Below are 21,297 nucleotides of genomic sequence, written 5' to 3' on the forward strand. Positions count from 1 at the left end.
CATCACTCTTGAGTTTTTAATCTTTTAAAATATTAATAATTAAGTAATAATTAATAATTAATAAACAATTAAGTATTATTAAATAATATAAATCATTTTGTTATTTCATGTTTTATGCAAAAGCAAAAATTGCAAATCAAAATTTATATATTTTTTGAAATTATTTTTTAAATCTTTTTATTTTTTATTTTTATATTTTGCAGAAATGCAGTACTCCAGCTGTTCCTTTCGTAACTGCTGAAGGGACTGAGTGGAAACCCTCCTGGGATCACTAACTTTGCACCAGAGCATGAAAGAGCCAAATTGTAAATGAAACGTGACAACAAAAACATTTGGAACAATGTGTTTTTATTACATTTTGGCCAGCCTATAGGTCCATGTAAACCTATGGTCACATCATACTTGTTTCCTTCACAAAATAAGAGAAAAAAAATATCAGGCAACCAACTATTCATTAGGCAGTATTGCTGAAAACTGACACACACTGTCGCTTAAGTCTCTGAAGCTGCATTAAATTAAAAAAGCTCTTAAATGAAAACTCTCTGTAGCCTCTCTCAAAATACTTTCTTCATATACTTCAAAATAACCTTCTTTTAGCAAATGACGAATGTCCAGACATTTCCACATTTGTTTCTTTATACATTAGCACCAAATCTACATGAATCTCACTCCTACTAACAGTTAATCTTAACTTATGAATATGTTGTATTTAATACCTGCAAGTTTGTTGTTCTCGTTCTTTTTTTTCTACAAGTGTAACATCAAAAAACACTTGGTACCATGTTAAAGCAAAGGTGAAGTACAAAAACTACTGAAATTAGCAACATATAAGCACAATTTTTCTAAGCATATAATGATGTTAAGTCATTTACTAAATACACAGTGCAAGCAGCTTTGTATTTTCTTTTGCGAGTACAACATCAGTTCTATGTAGGTAGCGTTATTGCACACAAGCTCTATCTATCTAAAGCAGCACTGATTTCCAACGAGGCAAACTACTGATGTAGTAGCATCATAAACACCCAATGAAAACAACACAGAGCCAACCGAGTTTGAGACTCACTGAGAGGATCTCGGTGTTTATGCACATTTTTGTTTGTGGGGATTTTCCATCATCGTCCCCACATACTTAACTTTCAGCTAAATGCGTTTGACCATTTGGCTTTATTTGGCACACATAAACTCACTGTGACCGTTACTCACATTTGTAGAGGGGAGTTTTGGAAATGAAAAGGAACATGTAAATTCAGTTTACACATGAATAAATAAGGAATAACATGGTCAGATCATAACGGCTCTGACTGAATAATGATTTGCAGTATTGTGGCCAAAACAATATGATTTACTATGTTCATTGCACCACTTCATAGAAGTATCATGAATAGAAAATATACAAACTGTGGTAAACTGTACTCAGCTCTTCAGGTTGCAGTTGCAGAATCAATATATTCTTCTATTGCATGTTCAGCAATTTGAACACAATGTAGAGGACATTTAACAAACAAAACAGACTTAAAAGCAAATCAATGCTTTCAACAAATGGGTTCCTAATGACCAATAAAGATACAAATAAAGGTACTGAAAAATAATACAAATAAAACCCTATAATTCATTAACCTAATTACTTAAAACTGACTTAAAATAATGCAGTGTATCAGATATGGTATGGCTTGATGAACATTTATGTGCAATTTCGAATGCCATTGTACCTAACAATGTAGGTATTTGCTGTGTTTATTTTCTATCAACATAAAACACATATTTTAAACATTTATTTATTTGAAATACACTGAATTAGCCACCATTTTAAGAGAGGGAGGATGTCTTTGGCACCACATGTGGTACGAAACCTCCACACTGTTTTTAAAATCCATTTCAACATCTACTTAGTTAACCTTTTGTTTATCCAGGGAAGGTTGACATTTTTTACTTCACTAAATAACATTTGAATAATAAATAAAACTAGCTTGAGTACATTCAACATGTGAACTAGAAGTGATGGACTAACTGGCGCAGCCTCCATGATCACTGACCTCGACTGGCATCGCCTTCGATAGACTGATTGTCTGCATGTGCAAGACCAACTTGAACATCAATAAGAACCACCACAACACTGACATTTTCCCAGCTCTAGCCCCATACACGTCGGGCTGCTAGACCATTGTGGCTTCTTTTGAATTTGTCTACAATAACACAAAACCTTTGCTTCACTTCAGCCTTTGAGTCACGTTAGCCAAGGCAACAGCAAATGCCTGCACTGCTGAGAAAGGATACTGGAAATCCAAGATATAGGCATTCCCATCGATGCGCCCAAACTGCATCACCTGAATAGACAGAAAAGAGGAAGACAATTCAGAAAGCATCAATCAACCAACACATCAGTATTTTTTATTGCTTCGTCTACGGCTGCAACAGACCTTTTTACAGCAGACATTTTGGCCAGTCATAGTAGGAAAAACCCAGGTGTTACTAACAACATCAAAGATAGCTCTGTTGTATTCAGGTTAAAGTAAGTGTGACAGTGAGCAAGCACGCACAATACCGGAACCCTGAAATCAAAGCAGCTAAATGGAATTCAGCCATAACTTATTTCATTATTTACACCTGTGTTTATCCTTCTGTAACATGTGACAATGTCTTCTGTGAAAATGATGGGCAATTGATTACTGGCAATGATTTTCATGTTGTTTTATAGAGAGATTTGATTTAATTGTTGTCTGCTTTTTTATATTTGAAAATAAAAAAAGACCTTGATCAAAAAGAAAAAGATGAGCAGCAGGTAATCACATTTAAAAAGATGAAACCAAGGAATATCTGCCATTTTTGCCTAAAGGTATACCTGGTATACAAAACAACGTATGGACTCATACAAGATCTGAGGTCTAGATTAAATCACAAAGGCGATACAGCCTTTGCAGTCAGAGCTCCCCGATTTTTGAATGACCTGCCTGAGGAGATCAGGGCTGCAAACTTTGTCTCATCTTTGACGCCATACCTTAAGATAACTCAAAGTACTCTTGGTTTAAAACGATACTGAACACAGGTCTCCTGGAGGAAAGTAGTGTGTTGTTTGACCCATTCACCACCCCAATCTACCTAGTTACAAAGACTTTTGTGCCTTCATCACACTATGCAGGTGTCAAACTCTGGCCTTGACAATCACACACCCTCACCTTAGTCACTTTTAAAGATCCAAGCCATCACAATTCAATATTTATACTACTTCCTTGTTTACTCCCATACGCACATTGGTCACATGATCGCAGCCTTCCTGATTATATGGGATATACATGAATTACTGGCTCAAGACTACATGGGTTGTATATGAATTGTGATGCCCAACTGTAAGTAGCAAACATTCAAGAGGAAACGATAAAAATTGCGGATACAGTGCCGATATGCAATGCAAATATAGCGAGGCAAAACACAAAAGCTGGGGTTGGCTTTCACTGTCACTTCTCTTGGGGATACTGTTCACAAATAGTATCCAACAATTCCTGCATAATTTACCTTTAAAAATGAGTATTAAAATCATTGCAGCTAAATTACCTGTCGGGCAACTAAAGGAGCAACTGACTAATTATTTCAGCTCTAAATTCTTAATGATTTCTCATCATTACCTGTCTACCATCCAGCTCAATTTGAAAATTCTTTGCTGACTCCTGTGTGACTCGTCCTCCAAAATCAAGCTGGTAGACCTGGGTGGCTTCATTCCACAATGGTTGTTTATTGGCCATGACATAGACGAATCCTTGGCTTCCCAAACTGCGGTCCTCCCTTTCATTTGCCTTGCGGCACTTTATCTCCTCCAGCTCACTCGCCATACGCATGCTGCGCTTGTTCTTCCAGCTCTTCTTACTACTCTGGTTCTGATTCATGAGCTCATCACCACTAATAAATAGCTCTGGCTCACTCTCTGAACTATCCTGGAACTCATTTGTGGTCCTGCTCATCTTCTTGGTTTTATTGAGCTGCTCTCTCTGCCCCTTGGGCTTCTTCTTCTCCCTGCTGCCAAGCCTTGGGCTGGAAATGAGAGTGTTAAAGTCCGAGAGTGCACGGCCTTCCTTTCTGGATTTTCCCTCAGAGACAGTGGGCATGTTGGCTTCCTCGGCTCTGCTGTCCAATCTTTTGCGGCTCTTCTTGTTGAAGCGCTCTGACTCCTGTGGCACAGGACTTTCATTCAGGGATGATGGCTCTGGAAAGTTGTTGGCGGACTCTGCTAGATCCTCTGTGGCACTTTTGGATGGTGGTAGCTCAGTAGGTGGAGGAGGAGGGGGGAGAGGGGGTGGTGGGGGTGGCCCAGTTGGAGGAGGTGGGGAGAGAATTGGCTTCTCTAAAATCTGATGAGTTTTGGTGGGGAGGGGAGGTGCTGGAGGGTCTTGCATGGGAGGCGGGCAGGGGTACGGGTTCCAGGGGTGAAGACTGACAGGGTGCAGCTGAAGTCCGGCACATGAGCTGGCTCCTGGATACATCGGAGGGAGTGGGCAGCAGGCCAAGTTAGCCAGACTTGGAGGATAGCCTGGTGGCAAGACTAAGTTGGGATCCTGCTGAGCATAAGGGACTGAACCAACTACTTCATTTGGAGAACACTGTGGTGGAGGGTTCTGTAAGGTCTGAAGTGGAGGACCGCCGTGAGCCACACCTGGAGGAAAAGGCGAGAGGGATATTTGGTAACCTGATGGGAAAGTAAGAGTGCTTGTGGTCTGACTGGTTGGAGGTTTAGTCGTGAGGACAAACGGCAGCCGAGTCATGTCTATGTGCTGAGCTTGACTGATGATAAGTGGAGGTGGTTTATGAGGTCCAGGTGGAGGACCTAACATTGTTTGTTCTGGAGTGAGCCAGAACTCCTCTGTGGTCGAGGTGTCCCACTGGTAAGGCGGAGGGCGTTTAACTGTCAAACTGACATCGCCGAGAGTCAGCTGACGTACAGATTTCTCAAGGTGACACTGCTGATTTAAAGTCTCATCTTCAGTGAAGGCAGAGTTAACGTACACTGTTCTGTCCCTGCTGTTATCAACAGCACTAAGCAGACTGTAAGATGACTGAGAGGCCATGGGTGTGTTACTTTTGGAGTGCACGATAATCGTGCTGTGATGTGCTCCTTTCCCTGGTGGGAAGTCCTGCCTCACCACCGTGCCACCTGCGATGCCACTGCTTGTAGTTCCACCACCGCTAACGCTGACACTGGTGCTGCTGCTGTTGCTGCTGCACTGTGTGCATGTGTACAATGCAGTGGGCACCCTCTGCTGGTAGCTAAGTGCTAGTGCGCTGTTCATTTTAGCCTTGGTGGGGAGGGTCCTTGAGCTTTCCATCATCTGTGGCACTTTGAGTCCCACCTCCCTGCGGTCACGGCGTAGAGTGGCATGTATCAGACTGCTGTCAATCCTCTGAGGAGGAGGAAGTGTAGCAGTTACTTGATTGGCTGGATCAGGGTAAGGAGGAGGGTCACCACTAGGTATTGAGTATCGAGGGACAGAGAGACGACTAAGAGTTGCTGAGCTGTAGGGAAGTTGGATTTTTTTATTCTCAGAGGAAGTGACCTTGAGTGTGGCCGAGCCTCCGATGCCATGGACAGCATATGCATTTTGGTTGCGAACGAGGCGCCTGCGCGGCCGACAAACCTCCTCCACATTGCCACTGCTGTCAAAGGTCGTGATCCTTTCATACCCAAGGGGTGTCGGGTACTGTAAAGTGACAGGGTGGAGCAAAAATTCATCCTTCTTCAAGCAGGGGTCTGGTGCCAGGACACTTGGGCTGTCACAGTTTGTGACAAGAGTTTGAGGTGTAGCAACAGCTGTAACTGTTGCTGCAGACACCACAGTGCCTGGGTATGGAGGAGGGGGATTCACCTTCCTCATCTGAATCTCCATTGATCCATCCATGTCGCTGAAGGGAGGTAAAGTCCGTGGCAGACTTGGTTTAAGAGTGTGGCTATGCTCCGCCCTGCTGAACCCAGGCTCAGTGGTAGGAGGAGGAGGCAGGAGATGGATCTGTTGTAATGAAATAGTTGGATAGCCAGATGGAGGAGGGGGCAGCACCATCTGCATCTTTAGTTGCTGCTGCATTTGTTGGTGCTGCCTCTGCATCTGTTGGTGTTGTTGCTGGATCTGCTGGTGCTGCTGCTGGAGCTGCTGCTGCTGCTGTCTCATCTCCTGGATCTGTTGGCGGATCTGCTGTTGCTGCTGTTGCATCTGCTGCTGCTGTTGCTGCATCTGTTCATGCTGCAGCTGCATCTGTTGCTGCTGCTGCTGGATCTGCTGTTGGTGGTGAAGTTGTTGGTGCGTCACTTGCTGTGGGTTTTGTTGCATTTGTTGCTGTTGCTGAACCTGGTGTTGTTGATGGTGTTGCTGCTGCTGCTGCTGCTGTTGTTGATGATGATGCATTATTTTCTGCTGCTGTTGCTGCTGCTGCTGCTGCTGCTGCTGCTGCTGCTGCTGTTGCTGTTGCTGTTGCTGCTGTGCCTGCATTTGTTGTGACTGTTTAGACGGCAACTGGCGAGGCTGTTGTGAATGAGACCTCTGCGGGTGAGGCTGCGGTGGGAGATGGTGGGGTGGAGGTGGGGGAGGAAGAGTACCAGGGAGAAGAGGACCCATCTCCAGCCCGTTGAAGATCACCTGACCAGGGTTTGAGTATCTAGCTGGCACTGGGTATGGTGTTGGAACTGCGTCCTGCCCGTGATCAGTAACAGGGACAGAGGCTGCTGCGGCTGCAGCTGCAGCTGCTGCAGTGGCTGTAGGGTTGGTCAGGACATCGAGCTGAATGTTCTGATTGGCCAGGAGAGACTGAACCAGGCCGATACTCTGAGTTGGAGACATGGCCTGAGCCGGGCTGTGGATAGGAGCAATGGGAATGTTGACTGTGCAGGGAGGGTTGTCTCCTGCCACTCCAGACGGCCCCATCACTTTATAAAGACACAAACGAAAACTATGTAAGTGACTTTTAGCAAATACAGCGAATAAATCAGCTGCATTGAATATAGAAGCAATCACAATATCAAATAATGATGCAGATGTATGTCAGAGTAATCCTTGTGAGCAACAACCTCAAGCTTCAGACTGTTCTGAACACCTCTGGCTGCAGTTTAATGTCATAGTGTGCCAGATTTCTTTATGTTGTCAGTTATTATTGCTATTGTAGGCCTACATGTGGCTACATGCTAACATCAGGGAAACACGTAATCTTTTGGTCGCTGATTTTGTTAATTTCTTCCCAGTTTTGGATGAGATTCCTGCTGGGACATGTCCCAGTTGTTTTTTGAAGTTTTTATTGGTGATTTTTTATGTTAGAAAGTGTCGCTATTCTCCACTACAGTCATTACCAGCTGCAAGTACTCTGCTATATGTACAGTAGCTAAATGCTAATGTCAGAGAAAAATTTCAGCTTTGTGCACCACTTTTCATAGAGAGCCTGCCGGGAACTGCCCATTGGTTCGACATCCCATTGTTCCGACCATATTAAACTCATTGTTCCGAAGTCCATTCTGAAATCATCATGATGCCCTGTGGTTAAGATCTGGTTAGGTTTAGGCACAAAAACCACTTGGTTAGGGTCAGGAAAAGATCATGGTGTGGGTTAAAATGAAAAAGAAAGTGAAAACACATAAGCCGTGAGCCTGCTCCGCCTCAAGCCGGTCGCGGCGCACCATACGCCCACCACGAGCCGTTCAGAACCGCGGCCAGTCGGACTAATGGGATGTCGAACCAATGGGCTGTCGAACCAATGACATGGACCCGAGCCTGCCTACAAAACTGTATCCAGTTCTCTTAATACATTAATGGCAATAACAGTGCGGTATGGGTTTTTTTGCAAGAGGGGGCTCAAAGAAATAGACACTAAAATGGAACGTCTCACACAGAGGGTGAATACAGGTGGTCAGTGTAAACATGCTCTAGTACAAACCCTGAATACAAGTATGAACCTGAAAATGAGCACAATAAGCCATTTTTAATATTCATACACACCTGGTAAGTCATCCTCATCCTCACTGAACACGTTGGGGTTGAACACAGGCAGGCTCATAAAGTCATGAGAAATCTTTCGCACCTCTGGAAGGTAGATTGTCATCTGTCTCGGCTGCAGATGAAGCAGACTCGTCTTATAGATGACTGGAACATAGAAGAAAGTCATGGTGCTTGTTAGATTCATCAGCATGGTCAACATGATGTGTGTGTGTGGCTTTCACGTTACATTTACCTGCACCGAGATTGGCAGGGAGAAAGGAAGCAAGTCCAACAATTTTGAATTTCGTCCCCCAAATGTTGGATGTGACTTGAGCAAGGTAGTTGTGCTTTGAAGCAGAAGAAATGGAGGACATCAATAAAAATGATGATGTGATACATCAGGTAAGTAAGAACAAGAACACGGTATTAAGGTAATAAAATGATAGCTTTTTTGTTTTGATTTTGATGTTAAGGAAATGACAAAGAGAGTAACATCTTAGGTGAGAGAATATTTTGAGCACATGTATCACTTTTTTCCTAGATTCACCATTTACCTAAAAGCCTTTAACGACACTACAGTTGCTTATTAGTACTTCTACAGTATAATTTTATTGTAAAAATGTTGATAACACTAATACAAATTAAATTGTGGACACAGTTTCTGGCATGTCATACCTCTGTGATCCCATCCATGGAAAACTCTCGGCGTGTCAGACTTGGAGACCGAACTGGAGGCTTCTTTGTTGGTAACCGTGGCGACCGTTGGCTTTCCTGATTGGCACGTGAAAGTTTGGGAGATTTTCTTGATTCCATGTTCATCCTTCACAACAAAGAGGTACAGTTTTCAATTGTCTTTTCCACTGAAATATGATACTTTCTAGGGATGCACTATAATATCAGCATGTCAAGGTATCAGCAGACAGAGGCTTTAAAATTAAATATCTGCATTGGCCCGGAATGAACACATGGCAGTTGATGAAACAGGCATGATGAAACACATGCTATATACACATCTGCAAGCACTCTGTGGCTCCAGCCTGTGTAATCTGTTTGAAAAAAAAGATGTCTGACATGTAGAGTTTGGGTGACCTGTTTCCTCGGGATAACTTCGGTGACTTCTTCCCGACCCACTCATCGCTCAACTCAATGTCACTGGAGTCAGAGCAGTTACAGCTGTCAGTGTATGAGATCATGGGATTCACACACACCTCCTCTGGGGAAATACACACCAAACAGCAATAGTGAGTCCTCATACATGCTAACATTAAACTTCCCCTGCATGAGAACCTTATTAAAATGCAGTCCTATTGCACCCAGGTTGTGGTAGAGGCTATTCCTGTATCAAGCCTCAGACCATGTTACATCAGAGTAGAGCAGTCATCACCAGAGTCTGTATTTGTTCTAACTCAAGGTGAATGATGGGAACGCTGCATGAATATGCATCGCTTTTTTTGAAGTGGAGAGCAAATTTAAAGAGATGACTCAGGCGAAGATTTAAATTCAAGATGACAAGGAACCAGATTTGACCTTTAGGAAACTCTGCTACCATATGTGTTTTGAGTCTATTGGCTTTCTGACAAGAAGGTTTTGCTTCATTCATCAGAATTTCAAAATCAATTTCACCTCTTTTCAGGAACATATGGGAAATATGCTTATCAGTAGTCACTTTCTTGCCATTAGATGAAATAAGAGGATCGATACGACTCCCATGTTTGTCTAATATGAGGTTACAGCTAGCAGATAGCTGATTATCTTAGCCTAGAAGAAAGACTGGAAGCAGAGGAAAACAGCTAGCCTGGCTCCGACTGAAGTTACACAGTGAAATGAAAGATACCATTTCTGAGTTTAAATCCAGTGTGCAGTGTGTTTTAGTATTTATATACTGAAATTCCTCTCATTGTCATCATGTTAACAGCAGAAAGTCATTGGCCAAGAAATAGTTCCAGCACAATCAAGCCCCCAAGAACGCCACTCAGCCTTGCTTCCAATTTTCATAGTGGCCATTTGCAGTATTGCAGCAAAAGTTCCTCCATGGCCCCAAAATCATTTTCCCCACAGGCCACCATTTTACAAGAGACGTCTGTAAAACTGTTGACAGTTGACTAGTTATTCTTATACATCTTTGGTTCCTGCACAACTTCCCATAAAATCACAACTTGTATTTACATTTCTGTTTGTATATATTTAGAGGCGTTGGTTAGTGGATATTTTTTTTCAACTGCGGACAACGTCAAGATAGCTGGTGTCCTTTTTTTCCAGTAGTTATGCTAAGCTAAACTAACCATGTCCTGGCTCTAGTGTCACATGTAGCAGACACTAGAGTGGCATTGATCTTCTCATTTAACTCTCAGCAACAGAGTGAATGAGCATATTTCACAAAATCTAATTTTTTTTATTTTTTCCCAGTTTACACAAATCCTTTTTTCTCACCTACCCTTCTCTAGACACACCGATAGTTTTTGCTTTATGGACTGTGGTCTTGAGATATATGTCTCTGAAACTTCTGCCACCACACTAATACATTTGTGAAGATAATGGAGTTTAATTTGTAGTAACCTAACTGTTGACACTCTTCACTGGGTCTACTGCCTACCAGAGAGCTGGCCCCAATGAAAAGTAGCTGCTCAACCTTGTGAGGTTTAAGCCCACCTGCTTTGCTGTCCATTTTTGGATCCATAATGACAAACTCGGGCCGTAGTTTACTAATGCGCCTTCCTTTGAGGATGGGCACCAGTCCTCCTAAGTATTCTAGGTAAAGAGTGTAGCAGGGTCCGCCTGCCTCTGGGCTGTCCTCTGCTCGCTTCATGGTGCAGTGGAGCCGCTCATTCCCAGCTGTGGGATAGCTGACAAAGTCACGGATGTTGTTGGGGTCAGGGATTGGGGGCTAGAACAAAGAGAGGAAAGGGCTGTAGGATTGCTGGACAATCAAATGAAAACAGTCAGCACTTTTGAATTATCAACAAAGTTGGTAAGATGTTTGTCTGTGACTGTTACTGCACAGAAATGAATCAGGGACCAACACACCTTGATGGTGGGTATGAAAGCAGTGGTGACATAGGAGCAGAGCAGCGAGGGCATGTTCAGTTTCCCCACATCCTTCTCCTCTCGCAGGGCGCTGGCGATGCCCTGCTGGCATAAAAGTTGGAGGCTGGCCACCCTGTGCTCCACACGCACCACATAGAGTGCTGGTCCACATGCAAGGAACAGACGGGAGTCTCTATGACCCCAACAGATGGTGGTGATGGGCCTCTGAAAAACAGTTTTCACATTAAAAGAAATACAGTATCAGTTAACAGTTATGCCTCTATACAACTAAACAAATCAATAACCTTTACCTACCAATGTCTTATACATTTGACAGTACTCATTAAAACTGTGGAGTCCAATTATAGAATACAAACTTACTTATCGACTGATGCTCTGTCTTGGTTGAAATACAAAATTAGACTCAAAAGTGCTTTGATGTCAAAAAGATTTAGTACTGAATAATCAGGATTTTGTCTTCCACCTTTTTTACAGTTATCTAGAGCAGTCTCACTGCATAAACACAATGTACAAAATTCATGTATTACTTATATTCAGTGCACAACTAATAGTGTTTTGTATCCAAAGACCAATTGTGCACCTTATTGTATACTGCTTTTAGCAGTATCTATTGTACAGTTTATATTCAGTACATGTTAGAGTTTTCTTTTTTTAATTTTATAGTATTTTATATTTTATATTTAATTTAGTCTATTTTAGTTACTGTGTATAACTTCCTTTAATTGTACTTGTCTACCTCATTTGTTTTTTGTGATTTATGTGTAGTAGCTGCTGTAACACTGTAATTTCCATTTGGAATTTAAAAAGTACTCTTTGTGTCTATCTATTGGATTCTCAGTTGTACTAATGTCTTCATTTTTAAAAATATGTTCTGTCATTATTTACCCTTCATATCCAAGCTCTTAATTGTGAAATGTTTTTGAATAATAATAATGCGATGGAAAGGAAGTTTATCACCCATTAGGACTAACAACATAAAACAAAACATATATTCTCCAATGTGCTGAAGTGCAACTGTATGTATCTGCAAAAACTACCATAAGTTATAGCATTACTAATAATTAGTAAACAGTATTAAGTATAATTTAATTGTTAGGTAACAGTAAAATAACTATTAACTAAAGTTTATTAACCATCAATTTACCATTTATTGATAATGGTTATTATAAAGTGTTACCACATTTACTTTCCCTCTTAGTTTACACAGACTAACCTGTGCCGGTGTCTCCAAAGTGTAGATGTGCTCTCCTTGGACATTATAGAACTTAACGAGGGCATTCCTCATGATGGACGAACAGGCAGAGTCAACAGGAAGCCCATGTCTCTCCATGCCGGCCACAGCCAGGAGGTCTCCCTGGGAGCACCACTGGGCCTCAACATCTGTGGAGTGAAGGGGTATAAAAACCTTGTCATGGATCATCATGTGTCATGGGTCATATCATCAATATAATTTCTAAGCATGCTTGTAAATGTCACAGTGAATCATGGATTGTTATACCTTTCAGCCCTGAGCGAATTACAGCAGGAGAGAGGTCGTCATAGTTGTTCATTAAACTGATATCTCCGGATAAGAAGGTGACTGTCAACAACGGCTTGACTCGCCGCACTTGGAGGAACAGAGAGAAGTAATTATATTAGCTTTCTGCAGCCGACACAAGGTAGCACGCTGTCATATGAGCTGTGTGTTCGTACCTAAAGGCAGAATATTGTCATCAGAGTCTGTGTCGCTCTCTGTGCTGTCTTCCACCAGGAAGTTGGGGCAGTTCCAGGACATGCTCACGATCCCATCAGACTCGTGTAATAGAACATGTGCGAGCATTCGTCCATGACAGTCCATCACTATCACCTGACCGTCCGCTGTGCCAAACAACACCTGAGGGGGCATTGTACATTAAAGCTGAATAGATGGACATGATGAAAATATAATAACATTAAATATATGGCTCGAATGTGCTGCGAGACCATTACATGAGTCGTTTCATCTTCTATTTGAGGCATTTAAAGCAAGGGGAAATCACCTCTACCCACATGTAATTTTTCTTACTAAAGATAACTTTTTTATGCTTAACAACAGAAAGGATGGTCATTTATGTTCAACCAGACAATGTGTACCTGTTGATCATCAGGCGTCCAGATGCCACAGGTGATCTGACTCTCCAGGTTAATCTCAGACGACCAGTGTCTTTGTCCGCTGACCGAGCCAACTAACACAAAGCCATCCCGGTATGCGATGAGGGCTTGAGTGCCATCATGTGACCAAGTGAAGTCACTCACCTGGAGGGAAGAAATATTCACCGTCAAGACATCTGTCTATGTATAAAAGACACCGCCATCAAAATACATGTTTTAAGCCCAGTTCCGACCAAAGATTTGCAGAGAAGTTTCACCCTGCCTATGAGACAGAAAGGGATGGTTGACCTATGTTTGCTACAGGGGAGGTGCTCAATTACACTGGGTTGGAAGAATGTAAGTTTCCCTGCTCTTGGCCGGTGGTTGAATGATTTAACACCAAGTCTGACTCTTGAAATACTTACCTATATCATGAGAAATAAACCTTCTGAATTTATTGGGAGATGTTTTTGGAATTTGTTAAAACTGGTGACACTGATAGATGAAATTCCAAAAGAAAGCACTGACGGATTAATTGCCACTGGTTATTTAAATTATTGTGTATTAATTGTGAATAAAATCCATTTGAAGCTCAGATAATTTTTTAATGCTTTTTGCCCATAGCATATAAAATAATGGTTGTAGCAACCATGTCACCCACTGATTTGTGGACTCCCATTCTTAAATCTTAAGTTCAGCATTTTGGTTGTTGCCATCCTGGATTTTTGGAGCCAGAGATGACCATATTTTCATGAGAGGAAGGAGCTGTGGAGGAATGCGGGGTGGATCTGACTCACAGACTGTAGTAATGCCTGGCAGATAGCCTGTCCTCAAGAGGCCCCATCCTTAAATATGCTTGACAGTGTACAGTTGTCATGAATGTTGAAATTAGCTATAGAGACGATTTTTTGTACCAGGCTGTAAACATGTTTATTTCTGCTGTAAAGTTGGATATTTTAACATGGGGGTCTATGGGGACTGAGAAGCTCTTGGAGCCAGCCTCAAGTGGCCATTAGAAGAACTGCAGTTTTTGGCACTTCTGCCACTTCATACCCTGGAGGTATCCGCTTGTTTTTGCCATTTCACTACTAGCAGAAATGCAACTGTAGCAAGTATCTCACTATCACTATCTTCAATCATATTCTTAGAGGCTTTAAATTATATCCAGCTACAAAAAACATGAGAATTAGAACTGAAGTACAGAGAGTCCTCACTACAGAGACAATACACCATCTCATTTAGCAGCATTAGTGTAAACTGGCAGGTTTAAGAACGTTGCAGACTGTCACACTGCAAGTAGTTGCAAGTTTCAACTTGGCTCGTTGCAAATCTCTGGTCTGAACTGGGCTTTGGTCCTTTCTGAGGTTGTCTGAGGTTGTTTTTTTTGTTGTTGTTTCATCGTGTTCATTACAGATGTCTTATATAATGTGTTAGTATATATACCAGGATAATATTTCATATGTGCATGCAACAGTAGAAAAAGTGTCTACCTGGGCTCCTCTGTCATTGACCAGCTCTACTGACCATCTCCCTTCATACTGGATCCACACAAAGATCCCTCCCTCCATATCGCAGGTGGCCAGCTTCTGAAAGGGTTCATTCCAACGTACCAAGACAACCTGCAAAAGCACCCAAAACATTGTTACTATTTTTCACAAACCCAGGTGGCTCTCTGCACAGAGGAGCATTCATGATTAATATACAGTGTGAAAACGATGCTAGAAAAAGCTTTTAAGGTGCAGTGTGATGTCAGAGTCCTCTGCAGTAGGAAGGAAAGTCAGCATAGAGAGAAAATACAGACATAATCAGACTCTTATATTATATTTATTCTTCATAGTGTGGGCCTATGCACATTCCTGCCTCAATCTCTATTTATAAAATTGTAAAAAGGTTTTCTACTCTATGTTTCTGGTCTGTGCATCAAAACACCAAAGCAAATTCCTTGTATGTGCATATTTTTGTCTCCTCTATTGTTTTATGGTATACAAGAAGGTATATGACTACATGGTATATTATTTTTCTACTTTTATATATGTATTTTAGAGTTGTTAATGTTCGCTGTATATTTATTTGACCTCTGTTTGCTTCCTGGTTATTTATGTGCTAATTTCTTGATTTTTCCAAGCTCTCTCTGCTGCTGCAACAATTCAATTTCCCCATGGAGGTCAATAAAGCTTTATCTCACTTGTTCTTATCATCAAAGATGGTAAACACTGACGTTTCAATCAGGACGGAGGATTCTGTAATGGTGGGTAAGATATAATTACACGTCAGTTTTAACAGAAAGCCTTAAAAGTGTGAAGGACATAACATAGGAGGGGGAAACTGAGAGAGAAGAGGATTTTCTTGTTCTTGTTATAATGCTCTTCATGTATTTATCTCTCTTTCAATTAAAACATATCACAAACAATGGAGACAGTGATATAGTCAAGACCACACCTCGCTGTTGTGTCCTCGCAGGTTAAAATTGATTCTCTGAGGTGTGCTCCTGTCCCTCCTGCAGTGACTCGATGTAAACGTCACCCCAACAACTCCTCTCCCATTCCCCGTGGCAAGCCAGCCCTCCTCATAGTACCGCCTCCGGCATACCGGCTTGTCCTTTTCACTCTTGGGGACCCTGCCTTTCCACGAGAGGCAGAGGATGTTGGAGTCGCTGCAGAGGATGGGACCATGTTCCACGGCAGCCAACATCCCTACTGAGTGACCAGGCTGGTGGGTAAAGCAGAGGAAAAGGTACCTTACTGTAAAACAAGATTTAATGTAGATTTTCAGCTTGTTTTGGTCTGTGACCCTAAATGTGCTTAAAACTGGTCTCTGTTGATGATCAGGACATGTTGGGATGTACGTCGCTGGTTATGGAAACAGTCAGCAGGAACAATTCCCATTCTCCAGGCCCCTTTATGGCCAATTTCCATCCATCCACCAGATACCCTCAGACTTTCCCTTCTTTTCACCTAACTGCCCCACCCATCTACACACCTGTTCCAACACCCATCATCAGTCCTGTAGTTGCTTGGCCTGCCCCGCCCACCTCCTCACCTGCACCTCATTCCCTCATTAGCCTCTCAGTTCATATATCAGCCCAGCTCCATTCACTCCCTGCCAGACCATCAAACTTGCTGAGTGCTTTTCACTTTTGCTTTCAAGTTAACCGTACCTGTACCTGCTTGTTATCTTACAAACACCAGTCAGCCAAAACATTAAAACCCAGAGAGGTGAGGTGGATAATATTGATCATCTTGTTATAATTCAATGTTAAAATTCAGTGGCACTCCCAGCTGACAATGTACCATGCCAAACTGCAAAGACAGCTCAGAAGTGGCCTGAGGAACAAAACAAAGAGCTCAGAGGTCCCGTGTTCATGCCCCTCCAGGTAAGGTAGGTAGGTCCGATTCATACTGGCTCTCCTTGGGTCAGACTCGGCTCTGACCTGTAGAGGCATGGACATAGGACCTCTGGGGGAGTCCTGTGGGTTGCAAGGTGTGGCTTCACAGTGGATCTGCCTTGTTCCAGCACATTCCACAACTATGCGATCGGATTGGGATAGAGGGAATTCGAAGGCCAGGTTGATGTCCATTATTTTATACAGTCTATGGTTCAAACATAAGTGCTTGCCCAGGAGCGCTACTCATGTGTGCATGAGACAGTTTATGTGGAAGTATTTTAAACAGCATCCAACCCTATCTTCTGCATCCTCTTCTCTCACACCAACTGACTTCATGTCCTCTTTCATTACATCCATAAATATCCTCTTTGGTCTTCCTCTAGGCCTGTTGCCTGGCAGTTCCAACCTCAGCATCCTTCTACCGATATATTCACTATCCCTCCTCTGAGTCTGAACATGTCCAAACCATCTCAGTCTGGCCTCTCGGACTTTATCTCCAAAACATCTAACATGAGCTGTCCCTCTGATGTACCCATTCCTGATCCTATCCATCCTCATCACTCCCAAAGAGAACCTCAACATCTTCATCTCTGCTACCTCCAGCTCTGCCTCCTGTCTTTTCCTCAGTGCCACTGTCTCTAAACCAAACATCATCGCTGGTCTCACCACCGTCTTGTAGACCTTTCCTTTTAGTCTTGTTGGTACTGTTCTATCACACATCACACCTGACACTTTTCTCCACCCGTTCCAACCTGCTTGCACCTGTTTCTTCGCCTCTTTTCCACACTCTCCATTGCTCTGGACTGTTGTCCCTAAGTACTTAAAATCCTCCACCTTCTTTATTTCTACTCCCTGTAACCTCACCATTCCACTTGGGTCCTTCTCATTCACACACATGTATTCTGTCAACCTGAAAGAAGACCCAACAATAACCTGTAGGCAATTCCTCCAGTATACACAGATACAAATGGGCGTCACCTTATTGAGCTAACTAACAGGCATCTGATTAATGATGAAAACAAGGGGCTCATGCTCAAGTTATTTTATCATTTGAGTGAACAGAGCTTGCAACAGTGAATCACTAAATGTGCCCTTATACCAGTAAAGTCCCTGTGGCTGCTGCTCAAAGTGTTCTAGCTGTTGTTCTATTATTCACTGTCTGTGGAGCAGCTCCAGGATTCGTCTCTAGATGACATCACCACTACAGTCTGTCTTTTATTTGAACAGATTCACAAACGAAAGCTGAAACTATTATATAAATATCATTCATGTTCTATTTTTGATTTCAAAGTAAAGTTTGCAGCATTTTAATGCCTGCTGTTACTGTTTCACCCACTGCTGTCTTTGTTCATTTGGGTTAGTTAGAGCTCAGACTGAGTTTATTTTCTTTCCAATCTTGTCCAATCCACTGACACTGGTCTGACAATGTCTGAAAAGAAAACATCCTAAAGGGCTCACATTTCTATTTTGAAGGAGACGTTTATATCTACATACAGAACAGGTCCTCGTCCTAGTCTGCCATGTTGCACCGCCATGTTTCTACAGTAGCTCAGAACAGGTAAACCAACAAACACTATCTCTAGGTAGGCCATTCGCTTCTCACATTCTTACGTCAGCCACTGTGGTTAGCAGCCCTTCTGCGAGAAAGACATATTTCTTTCCCCATTGTTTTTACCAGCCACCGGGTCTGTTTTTTTTTTCTTCTTTTTGTTGGGGTTTTCACGGATAATTCACTCCTGGTAAAAACCCTCGAAAAAGTCTGGATCTTATGTGATCATAAAAAAAGGTGAGCACACATTAGCAGGTGCTGGGCTGGTGGGCCATCTCTCACATGCTGAACAGCATCGGAGAAACACTTATTTATAACATGAACCTGATTAATTTAGTGTTTTTACCGGTTTAAATCAGCAGGTCTTTTTGTTTTGGAGAGGAAGAAAAACAAACAAACTCCTGAACAATGAACACTGAATGAATCCTAACCCTGAGTTCATGCTTGGCACATGGGTGAAGTTTAAGGTGGCTGGAATCTGCAGTCCTCACCACTAGATGGCAATAAATCGTGCACAATGCTTCTTTAATATACAGCATTTCCATTTTATTTCTTGTTGAACTCATCTTATTGAAATATCTGACAGTATTGCATATTCTTTATTGTCTTGTTTCATTTCTTCAACAAAGCTGCATTATGTATTCACTCAGTACAGTAGTCAAACCCAAGGTTCTGCGTTTTTGCCTGGACAACTACATAAAATCTATCCTTTGTGTGTTGTGCATCCAATACAACACATTTCACAAGAATTAGCCTGGTATCTTTGGAAACTTTGGGATCTCCTCTACAATTGAAACTCACGCCCTGTGAATCTGAATGAGTTTATAATTACTGGCTTGCAAGCAGACTGCATAATATGCTAGAGCGTAGGTTTCGTTTCAACACTTCAAGGGAGACACAAATAAAATGGAGGACATGTTGGTCCTCTGCAAGAAAATTTTGAGCATCAAACACTTAATTTCCTGCATTCTGGTGATCTTTTCATGCACCAATCTCCAATTTGTGCATTTTCTGCATCAGTTCATGGTGTAAATATCTTTAATTTTGTCGAAATAAAAGTCCTCTGCTGCTTTCATGTTCATGCAAGGGGAGTGGGGACAAATGTTCTAAGTGTTTTGTCCTACAAAAAATAAGCTATGTGCTGTAAAATCTCAATTAATACCCTGGGCAACTATTTGCTTATATCACTGAAATGAACCGGCTTATATTAGAGACAGGTGGTGTTGTGTCGTTATGTTGGCCAGCTAGGTTAAATGAATGATTCATACTTGATATATTCATCTGAAGCCTCATTTTTTAAACAAGTAATATTCATACTGGTTCAAATAAAAATTTTGCTTGTATTTCCTCATCTCTGTTGAGACACAGTTTTACGTGAAAGGAATTAAATGACTTTATCCTGTTAAAATGATACTCACAATTTAAATTCATTTTCATGAAAAATCCTTTTGATTCTTTTGATCTGATGACCTTTACGGACTAAAGGAATATGAATAATTTACAGGGTAATCAAGGAACGGACACATAGTTTGAGGTAGCCAACAACTCTGTTTTATATATCAGAAGAACTTCTATGAAAAAAATAACTGCTTGGCAACCAGACCAGGCATCTAATTGAGACAGGCCTATATACGTCAAAATGTGTAGCCACAACTTTTAGGCTAGGCTAGACTAGACTTTTAATTGACGGCTTTTAACTGACATTTTACAGTATGTGGCAAAACACCCAAATGAGGATGGAAGCACTTTTCTTTCCCACTAGCCCTGTAACGTTTTCCCCACTACTAGCAGCCCCATCTTTTTCAGCTCAGTTGCCTGTTCCACCAGTAATACTGACCTCTGGTGGTGCTTTCTGTGCACTACAATACATTACCTCAATACAGCATCTCCATATCAGTTTAATAGAGGCGCGTCTGGATTTTATTGAAAATCATACCTTCTGTATTTATAAACACATTTTTACAACAACAAAAATGTCTGAATTATTGTCTGAATTGGAATTGTTGGAAACTTTGGATCTCATCTATGATTTAAAACCCTGTTAATTTAAGTGACTAGATTACATAATATGTAAAAAATATCTCATAAAAATTGCTTGTGAATTACCATAAAGTGCATCTCTGATATGAAAGCAATAAAACATACCTCATAGTTCCTGGACATGTTGAGTTAGAATTCCTGCATTGACGGTGTCCATATTTCCATTCAGATGATGCACTGAAGGGTAATGGCTGCTCTGCTCTTGATGCTGACAATAAAATCTACATACAGCCAGATGTTGTCCAGCTCTGTATTCATTTAAATCAAACAGCTCTGCACTTCAGAGTTGGCCATGAAATGATGTGAGGCTTCTTTGATGTCAGTGGCCCACCCCATGTCTTCCTGATGTGGCTCTGGAGAGTTGTGTAATCCTGTTCCAATGAAGAAAAGAAAAATTTAAAAAAAGACGAATTTTAAAACATTATCAACAAGTAATGTAATCTAAGAGAGAAAGACAGAGAGGTGGCTCTCGCTTAAAATAGCCGCGTTGTCATTCAGTGCATCAACCTTGAAATTCACAGTTTTTCTCAGTCTCTATGCAACAGCAACACTGCATTGGAGATCAGGGCACTCGCAGTCTCCATGGGTACTGATACTGTCCGCTCCTGCTATTTTACGTCAAAGCCAAGAGCAGCCAGGCAGGCAAGGATGTAAACTCCTATATTCTCATTTCTACATCAAAGACACCACAGACGTCTAATGCGGATGATGAACATAAAACAGGAATATTTCAAACAGCGGTTTAAAACAATATTTTCCCTCTTTCTTTAAATTATCTAGATTCACAGCATCCAATAAAAGTCAGAGAGAAAGACCCACCGTCTCCTCTGTAAAGGTCTTTCACTACATTACACATTACATCAATTCAATCTCTCATTCAAAGGCGTCTTGAAGCCAATCTGACCGCATGCAGCAGTCTGAATGAGCCAACTGCTGACGAGACCAAAGAGCTGCGGTGGAAAATATAAAGAAGTGCTTTCATTAAGGAGGTTAACATGGACAAACATCATGGTTATGCAGCTGTACCTACCTGACACCGCTGGAACAACGGCAATCCAGAGGCAGTCGGCGCACAGTGCGGTCGTGTTGCCAGGCACTATTCCGCTGGCGCACTTTGGGGTTGTGGCTTTAAAAACGGGTTGCCATGAGGCAGGTAGCACGGAAAATACACCCCGAACTTCAAATCCAGTTAAAATGAAACCACCAGCACACCTAATCATCCAGCCAAT

General features: G+C 41.9%; 1 protein-coding gene across 2 annotated transcripts; it reads right to left on the bottom strand.

Moving 5' to 3' along the window:
* Positions 1 to 331: 331 nt before the first annotated feature.
* tulp4b (TUB like protein 4b) lies at positions 332 to 21,215 on the bottom strand. Of its 2 annotated transcripts, none has more exons than XM_033643131.2 (16): positions 21,099 to 21,215; positions 20,174 to 20,439; positions 15,534 to 15,803; positions 14,585 to 14,713; positions 13,098 to 13,259; positions 12,678 to 12,858; positions 12,484 to 12,591; positions 12,199 to 12,365; positions 10,965 to 11,189; positions 10,590 to 10,824; positions 9,030 to 9,153; positions 8,616 to 8,760; positions 8,194 to 8,287; positions 7,962 to 8,105; positions 3,621 to 6,901; positions 332 to 2,324 (listed from the first exon to the last, which is right to left on the bottom strand). In XM_033643131.2, exons 2-16 carry the CDS (start codon positions 20,189 to 20,191, stop codon positions 2,208 to 2,210), a joined length of 5,400 nt encoding a protein of 1,799 aa, XP_033499022.2. In that variant the 5' UTR covers positions 20,192 to 20,439; positions 21,099 to 21,215; the 3' UTR covers positions 332 to 2,207. The 2 variants fall into 2 exon arrangements, with proteins under 2 accessions (XP_033499022.2, XP_033499021.2); XM_033643130.2 differs by having other exon boundaries at positions 9,012 to 9,153.
* Between the last annotated feature and the right edge of the window lie 82 nt (positions 21,216 to 21,297).

This window comes from Epinephelus lanceolatus, chromosome 15 (assembly GCF_041903045.1).
Source record: "Epinephelus lanceolatus isolate andai-2023 chromosome 15, ASM4190304v1, whole genome shotgun sequence".
NCBI lineage: Eukaryota > Metazoa > Chordata > Actinopteri > Perciformes > Serranidae > Epinephelus > Epinephelus lanceolatus.